Source organism: Hyposmocoma kahamanoa, unplaced genomic scaffold, assembly GCF_003589595.1.
Source record: "Hyposmocoma kahamanoa isolate Upper Pololo Valley unplaced genomic scaffold, ASM358959v1 93, whole genome shotgun sequence".
Taxonomy (NCBI): Eukaryota; Metazoa; Arthropoda; class Insecta; order Lepidoptera; family Cosmopterigidae; genus Hyposmocoma; species Hyposmocoma kahamanoa.
This window is the reverse complement of record NW_020654810.1, coordinates 4,804,770-4,816,885: the sequence shown is the minus strand read 5'-3', so window position 1 is coordinate 4,816,885 and position 12,116 is coordinate 4,804,770. Positions and strand designations below refer to the sequence as shown.

Sequence of the window (12,116 nt, the reverse complement as noted above, 5' to 3'; positions counted from 1 at the left end):
CGAATATGGCACTCATTTCTAAATCCAAGATGGCGGACACGAGTTTTCAAATAAATGCAATATGGGTATCATTTTCGAGGTACTTGGGGGTGCTCATTACGAATATGGCACTCATTTGTAAATCCAAGATGGCGGGCACGATTTTTTCAAAAAAATGCTATGTGGGTATCATTTTCGAGGTATTTGGGGATGCTCAATGTGAATATGGCACTATTTGTAAATCCAAGATGGCGGGCACGATTTTTCAAATAATGGCAAGTTGGGTATCGTTTTCGAGGTATTTGGGGGTGCTCATTACGAATATTGCTTTTGTTTGAACTGTCGTGTTTGCCATCTTGGATTTAGAAATGAGTCCCATATTTGTATTGAACATTCCCAAACATCTCGAAAACGATACCCAACTTGCCATTATTCGAAAAATCGCGCCCGCCATTTTGGATTTAGAAATAAGTGCCATATTCGAAACCTAAAACCGAAAATGCCATAAGCAAACATTAAAGAAAATAACTGTTAAAATAGATTAAAAAAATCGCTTAAGAATGCTCCCCTTTTAAGAAAATAAAATATTTCAATATAAAATATTTCGCTTGAGTTACGAAAAGAAAGACATAAAATAAGCTATCAAAGTTGTACTGGTGGTGCCAACACTATAGTAGAAACAAATATATACTGTAAATTTGTTGCAATATGTGCTCCAATTCAAATAAAATTAAAATAAATAATTATTCAATAAAGCATGAACGCAGAGCCGTTAAAAGTATTATAAAATAATTAAGTGTCCCAATCACTTACAGGAGTTAACGAAAACATTTAATGTTTATTCGAGTAAATATTAGTTCAAAATGCGCAAATAAATCGAAATTACAGGCTCCACTAAAATTTACGTAATATAATTATTTTGATACAGAATAGCAAAATGGGGAGAAAAAAAATTCGTTACTTTGCAACACTTTCGTATCTTGTTGCCGCGAAATTATTTTTCTGTTTTAGTGAATATTTACATAAAAATATGAGTTGAAACGCATTACTTACTTGTGGAATGCGATGTTAGTGTCTATTTTGTTTGTCTGTTGTATTTTTACACCCATTTACCGCACATTTCGTCATTTTTAGCAAAAAATTTTGGAGATGTTCGCGGTGCAATATGACCTTGAGCACTAACAGCCCGCGCGCTCCTGGGACGCGTTTGGAACCCTCTAACTTGCCTCACTTAGCGTGTGCGGGCTAGGTTTCTATGCGTTATTATTCTAAGAATGGCGGTATTTTTGTTTTTTTTTTGTAAATAAACAGATGGCCAGCTATTCTTCCATAACTATTACAACTTGAATTAGGTACAATGTTGTAAAAGCATTGTGTAAAAACGAAAAAAAAAAAAAGGTAAAAACGCATACAGCCATGATGGTCAAGATATAAAATAAATAATTTCAAAATACTAAGAATGCTGCAGAATTTGAATGTATAAAATTAATTTAGCAAATTATTAGTTTTTTTCTATATTTCAAGCTTATATGAAGCAATTCAGATTTTTCGAGCATTAAAACTTTTTGTTTAACCTTGACGTATAAGAGAAGTACAGTGCAATTAAATTTATAAAATCCGTAACCGCCAAAGGGCGGTAATATGATTAAAAAAAGCTCGTGACCGTAATTCAGCACATTACAGTCGACTTTACCTGACTTCCACTGCATCGAATGCAGACAGTTCTTAACGTTGTATCATAATTACGTGCTAAAAAAGTTGCGTGTACTATTTCCAGGTGACGGTAATATTTGATCTAGAAGGGTTCGTGATGAGGCAGTACGCATGGCGACCAGCAGCTGAGATGGTTGTCACGCTCCTTAAAGTCTACGAGGCTAACTATCCTGAAATCCTTAAAACCTGCTTCATTGTTAATGGTAAGTTGGAACTGAGTCTAAATACTTAGCAAGCCTATAATAGTTTCAACTTCTTGGTTTGAAGAAAGATGAATTCCTTCAAACTAGATTTTTTATGTTATGAAGATTTCAAGTGACGGGACGACCCAGTCGTGCGCCTGGTTTGACAAAGGATAGGCCTTTCCATGACAGTTCCAGTAACACTCTTAAGCTTTAAATCACAAAGATCTGAGGGAAACTGACACTGCGCCCGTCACCATGAGACATGTGCATGTAATTTTACCACCACACTTACCTTTCAAAATTGGAACACAGTAATGTTCACATTACTGCTTGGCGGCAGAAAAAGGTAACGTGTCAGTACTTCCCTGGATGACCTCTTTCACAAGGATCTCTACTGCTGCTAAAATTCCATTGTTACAATGTCGAGAAAACATAATCCATCAATTGAACAGTCTTTGCAGGTCTTTCGTAACTTTAAATAGTTTAATCTCATTTAATTGTTTATATCTACAAAACACTTCTACTGTTTATTCGTCTGTAGAGCCGGACAGTTTCTGTTTACCGACTTCGCCACGGTCTCATGCTTTAGTTTGTACGGAAAAAACATATACCTTACTTGTCAAATTGTCAACCTGGAGCATGAATCCAAACATGGAACTTCCGTTATCCGAAACAGATCATGGTAATGTCAAACATGTCTCAATGCTTCACATTGTAATAGTAAATTGTGTCATAAGGGCAGTAAGTAGGCAATTAGACACGAACAGAGGGACATTCAAGGCGAGGGCGGTAATGGCTTGAGCGTTTGTAATTGCTGTTCTGCCCGAGTAGCATACATAATAGCATGAAGTCGCAAAAGGTTACATACACAACTCCAGCGCACTAGGATGACAAAAATCCGTGCCTGTTTGTATCTATGATATTCGAAAGAAATGTTGTAAATTATAAATTTGTATAAATGTTTATTTACCAAGAGCAACCCCTATGTTTTGCTCATTCTTCTCAGGGAAATCTGTCTTACGAATGAGCAGTAGAGCTTAATTTAATATGACGATTGCTTATGAAACAAAGATTATTTGATTTTGACTTTAAGCAAAGTATAACGAGTCCTCTCATTATAAAATCAGTTACTACAGCTCTAGGAAAGTATGCAAACACGAGGAACTCTGTTTTGACGTGAGTGTCAGTAGGTAAACCATACATATCTACATCGACAATTACCGTCAAGTGAAATCGCGGTCAATCGCTCGGCTAGGGAGTTACTTACTAACGGAATCGGCTTGATCCGATCAGAAAAAGCTTTATATCTATGCAATAAGAGCGAAAGAGCTCCTGCTCGAACCGCCTGACGCAAATCGCACATCTTCCTGTCCCGCTTTTAAGGTTCGTGTCTTGCCGTCCCCAAAATATGTAAAAATATCCCCCTTTGCCTAAACAGGACGGGTGACAATCATGTGACAATGTATAAATTTAAAAGAATGGCGCGAAAGCGTAGCAGCAAGTAAGCCATGTCGTCTGCGTGTTATAAACATGTAGTTGTGTTCTTGGCGGGAATGAATCGGTGGTGATACCGGTCTCGGCCCGTCGAGCGTATTTAAAAACGAAACCTGAGAAACTCCGATTACAAAATGACAAATTGCTCGTTCGAAAATTATTTAAAGTTTTGTTCCTATTTTAATTTTTGATCATTTTAAATATTTCAAATTCTTTTAAAATTTTTATAATCACTATGTTTACATTTCATAACTACCATAAACATGTGTTTTATTTTTAAAACAAAAATAAATTTAGAGGTACACGCGTTCCGCCTAAAAGGAAAAAAATATATAGTTATGTTTTATAATGATCGATATAACAACAAATGATCTATTTTCACTTGGTATAATAATCAAACTAAATCATCATCTTATTTATGAGCCAGACTCTTGTCGATATAGCCTCCTCCACTCCTCTCGGTTCATGGCCAGTTCTTTGACCTCTCTATAGCTGTTCACATTGATATTTTTTGTTTGTCCACTATACGCCATTCTTGGTCTTCCTCTCTTTCTATTCCCTTCTATCAAACATTTTCCCCCTTCTCCTCTCTCATTCAAAAGACTTCTCTCCTCCCCAACCCTTTCCAAAACCTTCTCATTTGATCTCATTTCTATTCATTTTATTTTTTCCATTCGCCTCCAGCGCCACATTTCAAATGACTCCAATATCTCTTTGTCTTTGTTTGTTATTGTCCATGTCTCGCATCCACACAGTGCGGTACTCCAGACATAGGTTTTGATGAATTTTTGTTTCAATAATATAGGTATTTTAGAGGGTAAAATGTGTTTTTTATTAGGGAAAGCCTGTTTTGCTATTGTGACTCTAGTTTTTATGTCAGTGGTACATTTGGAGTCTTCTGTGATAATACTACCAAGATATTTGAAATGTGGTACCTGCTCTACTGGAATGTCATTTATTTTGATGGGTGTAATTTTGGAAGGATGTTTTGCAGTTACTTATACTTTGGTCTTATTTTTGTTATATCGTATTATAATAAACACTGGTACAATTTCAAAGGACATAATCACTCATGGGATATAATTAATATGTGCTACGTTAACAAAAGGTACATTATGTACTTATAACAAACCTTCAGTACAACAAACGCTAGATTATAATGATTAACTATCATAATTAATTAATGGTATAAATATTACTAGATTCATGTACCTGTTAAATAATATAATACATAATTTAGCCTTGGGGGAGGTATCAGTTCATCTTAAAGATTAATTTTAATGTGATATCGAGCCTAATACACACACTCCTCTTAAATTAGGCAGTGGGATTATTATTTGTAATACATCCATACTCAACGAATGATATACCTATCGGAAATTTCTATATAAAATGTTCATTATACAATGGTATCCAATCCAAGGTACACCAATGTAATGATTGAAAGTTGTTATATCAATTGTTTAAAACACCTACCCAATAATACTTTATATCATGCAAGAATATACAAAAATTGTCTTTTAGTATAGTCATTATGTCATGTAGACTAAAAATATGTCATTAGTTCATAGGAAATGAAAGTATTTTTCCGTATTTAAATCGCGTATATTTGTTTTATTCAAACAAACCAAAGTTTCGGGCCCTTTACAGCTCCCATGGCCAATTGTTATTAAGTTAGATTTATTATTAATTAATAATGGAAATTAGAATCATTTAAAACATATTAATCTACTGATTAATTAATTACTGCAGTGTTATGTATGTTTGGAATTTTTCATCAGAGGAAATAATGGATCTCAAACTGGTGGTACGGAGAAACCATTGAAATGAAGTTTTTTTTTTAATTTCAATGGCCTCTCGCAGCATCCTGAGAAGAACCCGGAGTTTGTCAAACTTGATTGACTGTGTAATATTAGACATAACTGGTTGATGACTTTACCACGTCAGTCAACCGTGACCATGAGACCTATAAAGGGGCCCGAAACGTTGGTTTGTTTAAAAAAACAAATATACGCGACTTAAATCCGGAAAAATAGTTTCTTTTCCTATGTGTAACAATCGCGAAAACCTAAGAACTATATATGTCGTTTGTTGTTCTATCGAACCAATGATATTGTGGTCACTGTATCGAACGAACCACACCTGAGCAGTGACTTTTTCTGACCAATAAATCCCTTATACCAACTGAATACTTACCCCTCATTCTCCTCTCTATTTCAGCTCCTAAAGTATTCTCTCTAGCGTTCAACTTTATCAAGAAGTTCATGCATGAATATACAATATCCAAGATTAGTATCTACGGTAGCGACGCCAAGAAGTGGCAGCAGCAAGTTCTGACCATGATAGACGCAGATCAGTTGCCGGTACACTATGGAGGCACTGTTGTTGATGAGAATGGCGACCCGAGATGTAGCGCAATTGTAAGTATCCCTTTTCCTACTACTATAATGTTTAAAATCTCGTGGTTGAAGTATCGGAGAGACTGGTTCCACCTTAGCACACGCTCCCTCTTTCGTGCGGCAGCTTCAAAAATGAGAATAGCCGTAATGGTCGTCTTCGTAGAGAAGCAGCATACTAAGAAGATAACGTTTACCCGTTTTAGAGGGAGGGAAGAGGTTACCTATCAGTAGTTCGAAATGACATTTTCCAGAAATAATGTTTGGTCGAAATTTCTTGTATACCCCAAAAAATTGAGCGTCGCATTGTGGTGAATCTTCGGGATCCCACGACGCCGACAACACCTGGCCTAGATTGTAAGTCGGAGGCGTTTTAGTGTGCCCTCCACTTGGAGCACAGGTTCCCAAAGTTTTTGGCTTACCGCTCTCTCAGCCAAGAAAAAAAATTTCAACGCCCACCACTTAAAAAAATAATTACACGTATTTTTTATATTAACTTTTGTGATTTACAATGAGCCAATTCACGAGCCATTCCGTTAAGCCAAGCCATTATTGACGATATGTAAATAAAGACGATAGATATATAGATAGATAAAAAATCATTTCATTGATGATGGTATTTGTTATCGAATATTGTTTAAATTGATACCGTTAAGTAAGAAACACAATAATTTAATGTCACAGTTCATAACGTTGGCTTACCACCCACTTAGCCAAATAAAAAAATTTCAAAGCCCACCACCACAAAGAATAATTGAAAACACATATTTTTTATATTAACCTAACACAAAAAAATCACGAGGAAAAAAATTGTATACATGTTGTGTAGTTTTTAAAGACAATTAAGTAGCAATACATTTTAGTAGCAGTAGAGCTCCTTGTGAAAGATGACGTCAAACACCGTCGCGTAAACAAGTCTGCAGTCTGCGAGCATGTCATGGATAAACCTACACATTCAATGAAGTTTGACAAACCCCAGGTCCTTGCAAAAGAAGTCCGTTATCTGCCCAGGATGCTGCGAGAGGCCATTGAAATTAAAAAACATCCTAATTTCAACAGGGAAGATGGTTTCTCCGTACCACCAGTTTGGGATCCAGTATTTCCTCTAATGAAAAATCCCAAATAGACATAAGACTGCAGTACTAATTAATATGTTTTAATTTATTCTAATTTCTATTAATAATTAATAATAAATTAAACTTAATAAAAAATTCATTCAATAAAATAATTTGTAAAACTTAATGTAGCGTAAATTGGAATGTTTTCTTTGTAAAATTAAAAATAAGGTATTTAATTAATAACTATTGTAACTATAGTGAAAAAATAGGGTGGTTTGCATCAATATTAGACATAACTGGTTGAAGACTGTACCACCTCAGTCAACCGTGACCATGGGACCTGTAAAGGGCCCGAAACGTCGGTTTGTTTGAAAAAACAAATATACGCGATTTAAATCCGGAAAAATAGTTTCATTCCTTGTGAAAGAGTTCGTCCAGGGAAGTGCTGCCCTTACCTATTTCTGCCACTAAGCAGTAATGTGAACTTTACTCCATTGCGGTTTTGGAGGGTGCTGGTGAAATTACAGGCACATGGGACTTGTTAACTTATGTCTCAGAGTGCTAGAGATAGGCGCTGTGGCAGTTCCCCTTAGATCTTTGCAATTTAAAGCTCTGAGTGGCGCTGCTACTGTTATGGACAGGCGTGTAGCCTACCATGAGGCGCACGACTTGTTCGTCCCGTCGCTTGATATTGGTACTTGGTACTTGGTGTAACGGGCTGGTATCTCCAACTCGACGTCAAGGCGCCTATTTCACTTGATATTATTTATATATATTATAGATAATTCAGGTTTTGGACAGTATCAACGCCACCCAATTGCTACCGCCCCTTAGGATTCTATGGGCGGTAGGGACCACTTTGGGAAACCATGCGCTAACTAGTAGTTTGAATTTTAATAGAAACGTGATTGCATTTGAAGAAATTATCTTAATCTTATTTATGTTAATAACAAGCCCACTGTTAGCTGATTAAAACGCGGTAAAATTTTATATATACGTCACTCGAATAAAAGTGAAAAAACAAACGTGAATCCCACCCGGATCTGGATTATGGAACCGGATTAAGTGAACTAACGAATTTCCTGTCTTCAAATTCGATTGCAGATTTGCGGGCCAATATGAGTTGTTGGTAAACCCCAAGAAAATTAAACAGCAATTATGAGTCATACATTCGAGGTAGAATTAAAAAATCCCCACGCAAGAGTTCCAAATTTATTTAAAATAAATTTTGAAACATTGGTCTTTATCTGGTAATTGCAATATTGTTGGCTTACCACGGACCCTTTAATCTATTTCCATACCACTATCTTGTTTCACAACAAGATAATGTATCTTGTTGCAATAAACAAGATAGTGCATTTTTTTATTCTGGTTTGACATAACGTCAATTGCATAAGATGTGCATATTTTTTCATGTCGTCGCTGACATTAAATTATTAAGACAACGAATTATAGAATGATATTGATTTTGTTGAATATCATCGTGTTTTATTAGTTTATTGGCATGATATTAATTTATTTTTTGTGAAGTTACTCTCGATCGAACTTAAAAAGAAAAGATTTCTTCGATCTTTTTTTATAATACCAAGTGGAGAGACGAACAGATCGTACGCCTGGTGGTAAGCGAAAAGCGACACGCCTGTCCATAACAATTGCAGTGCCACTCAGTGCGTTAAATCACAAAGCTCTGAGGAACACTGCCACTGCGCCCGTTACCCTGAGACATAAGTTGACAAGTCTCATGTGCCTGTAATTTCACCAACACCCTTACCCTTCAAAACCGGAACACAGTAATGCTTACATTAAGTGGCAGGTAAGGTAAGGTGGCAGTACTTCCCTGGACGAACTGTTTTATACGGAGCTCTAGATCGAACCTGCGTCTGTATGCCAATCTATCTATGGCAGCTTACGAGCCCTGTCACATTGAAGGGATTGTTCTTTGTATTTAATGTTTTTATAAATTATTAATACAAATGATCTTATACAATGATTTCAATGTTGTTACATATTTTATCGACAGTCGGCATTCTATGTACCTATGATCATGAGTGGCCGGAAAAGTTACGTGAAATCGCTAGCTCAGGGGAGGCCATCTTTGCTGCGGAAACATGTCGTCTACTTTTGTCACGCCTTTTGGTAGTCTTACTTCCGGACATGAATTGCCATGGTTGACGTGGAAGTCTTAATAGGCTTCGGGCTCAGGTTGGCCGGAGACAAATTTATTTATTTATTTATTATATTACATATTGCTTACAGATTAATATCCAAACACAATAGTAATTCTTAAGCTAATATCATATATTGAAATAATAATGTAATCATACTTAATAAAGAATAGATACAAAATAAATTGAATGAAAATTTACAAATAATTGAATTTTATATATTGCATAAAATAAACTGAATAAAAAATTAGATAAAAATAACAAATCATGGAATTGGACATTACATTATTAACAATCAAATTTTAAAACATTAACATAGTATTAATTATTCAGGATGCACAATACTTATGTGATGCTACTGTCCATGGTCAATGACTCGAGATATCGTCCCGCGGAAACCGTAATTAATTAGTTACGGTGGGGATTTTCGGAAGCTTCTAGCCCAGATTGTTTGTATAGTGCGATTCAGAATGGATTCAGATGACGGTCAACCACACGTCGTTCCTTGCGTACGCGTACGTAACACCGACACGATTTTAACCATTTAATTGCGCGAATACTGACGCGATCGATATGGCTAATTTCAGGGTCGCAAAAATATTATAATGGTTTATGATATCAATACGATAATGCTTAATTTATATTGCCGTGAAGTTTTGTAACCATAGCAGAATGAACGTTATATCAATTAGGTAACGTACAAACTAGATACGAGCCAAAAAACTGGTCGGGTGTTTTCCGGAGAAATCTTACGCAATCTTGGAATTCCCGCAGCTACCGTAGCGTATTTACTTTGTACGTCACTGAATAGACAAAGTTCATTGTGTTATGTGCAATTTCGTTATAAAATTCGCTTTTATTACAATGTAAATTGAGTCTTAAGTAGAAGACATTATAGCCTATGTGTATAAATGTATTAGTTTTCAAATGAAATTGTGTTTCAAACAAAATACAAACATGGTGGTCAAGATAACAAAGTAATATAGTAACTATAAATATATTTCGCCAAAAATAAGATAGACATGCAAAAAATTGATCGTCACATGGGGCAAATTAAATTATTTAATCAGTATTACATTAATAATAATAGTCACAGGTATTTAAATTTATTTAAATTCTTTTATATAAGTAATAATAATTATTGGAACAATTTCCCTAACAGTTTATCCTTTATCAACAATTCATATAATTTCGTCTTAAATAATTGAATGGGCAAGTCTTTAATGTCATTTGGTACGCTATTGTAAATTCTGACACATATGTACACAAACAAGTTTTGATTATATTTTTCTATCTTAAGTACTTCAAAAATCTGTTAGAATTTGAGGAATTTCGGGGGTTGATCTCAATATTTTTTAATAAATAAATGTAATTTTTTTTACATTTAAACAGTGTACATTTACCAGAGGAATTCACGTCCTCTCGCTTCGAGAGTTTTGTAGGAATTGATACACATGATGATAAATAAATAAGCACGTCCTCTCGCTTCGAGAATTTTGATGAGGATGACGGAACGAACCAACGTTAGCATAATGAATGAAAAGGAATTATTCGAGAACTATTTAAAATTTTAAAAGTAGGTGGCCAGGAATCGGTAAAAAGCGTGATAAAAAAGAGGTCATCGTCACAATATATTTAAAAAGACTCATCTCACGTGCTGTATTTATACTTTACAGGTAAAACCTGGCGGCAAAGTACCGAAGAAATACTACACCAAAAATTTGGCTAAAGAGACAGAAAAAGAGTACACACACGTAAACATCAAAACTGGAGAGAAACATACAATCGATTTGCTGTGCCCTGATGACACCGAGAGCGTATTAAAGTGGGTTCTAGAGCCAAATTCAAAGTTTTTACAAATAGATTACTTATAGATGAAGTCTTTAGAAGTCTTCAAAGTGCGAACAACGGTTGTTTAACAACTTACTTATAATCTGTCTTTTTTGAATATGAAGTAATATGACAGTTCATGTCGCAAAAGTGTTGCCCGCTTGCAAGCAGCTAGTGATTGCAGGCGATAAAATATTCTATCGACTGAATGTTGGTTACGCTTATTCAATATATAACCGAGCTAGTTTCATTTGAGTCGTCAATTTTTGTAAGTTTGTACATACATACATACACTACACTTAGGACTATTCAAATAAAATACAAAAGTAGACATATTTCAATATTTTTCATTTTAATCTAATATAGATAATCAAATTAACGTACTTTTATTAAAATGTATGTAAATAAAAATATATTCCGTTATTAGTATCTTATTTTGACAGTTGACCAACTAAAAAAAAAAAATTAAGAAGGCTAACGCAATTAGTAACCATTACAACGTCGTGACATACACAATTCAGATATTTTTGGCAAATTTTTACCTTCTTTCACAATCTATCGATAAAACTGTCGACAAGAACTACATGACTATTTAAAATTAATTTATTAAAACTAGAACCCTGCTAATGAAGGAATGCATAATGTGTATCCATTGACATACAAATAAATGGACGACGGGTCTAATACAAAAACCACGAAAAAAATGTCCCAAGTCAACCTATTTAAACGTAGTGACATGTAAAGGAATAAATGTCATCGCAGCACTGTCTAATTTTGCTTGCTTCGCTGTCAGTCGAACAAACGAAGACTAAAGCGCGAATGACGCTCTGTATACGATTTTAACGCCCTATAAGTTCGGACACTTTTTAGCGCGGACCCGACGTCCATATCATTGTAAGTCAATGTGTGTATCGGTTTTTTTATACCTTTAATTTAATTTAATGAAAGTCAGTCGTTTTCACAGTTTTTTGAAGTTCTTAAATAAAAATTAACAATTAATGGAAAATAAAAATAAAATCTAAAATATTTCGCAGATGGGAATTCGGCATTGATAGTCACGAGATTAAGTTCCTAATCAAACGACGAGACGAAAACGGACACGAAGAGACAGTCCACGGGCCTAGGAAGGTCACAGAAGGCCCAGTCGATGTTGGCGTCATCAATGTCACTGGACCCGCTACGTGTAAGTAAATTTTTCTTAGCTGTTAAGTTTTTATTACAGTTCTGATTTACTTTGGCCTATGAAAAGAGACATTAATTTAAAAAATTGTTCTTTCAATTTGGTAACTATACAGC

The 12,116-nt window shown here is 35.1% G+C and overlaps 1 protein-coding gene across 1 annotated transcript in view; it reads left to right on the top strand.

The window, feature by feature from the left end:
• LOC113237101 (SEC14-like protein 2) overlaps window positions 1-12,116 on the top strand; it is a 66,016-nt gene that overhangs the window by 50,939 nt on the left and 2,961 nt on the right. Inside the window, exons 6-9 of the mRNA XM_026473368.1 lie at window positions 1,757-1,895; window positions 5,592-5,791; window positions 10,667-10,815; window positions 11,855-12,003. Coding sequence (XP_026329153.1) covers window positions 1,757-1,895; window positions 5,592-5,791; window positions 10,667-10,815; window positions 11,855-12,003 — 637 coding nt within the window. The remainder of the gene's footprint in view (window positions 1-1,756; window positions 1,896-5,591; window positions 5,792-10,666; window positions 10,816-11,854; window positions 12,004-12,116) is intronic.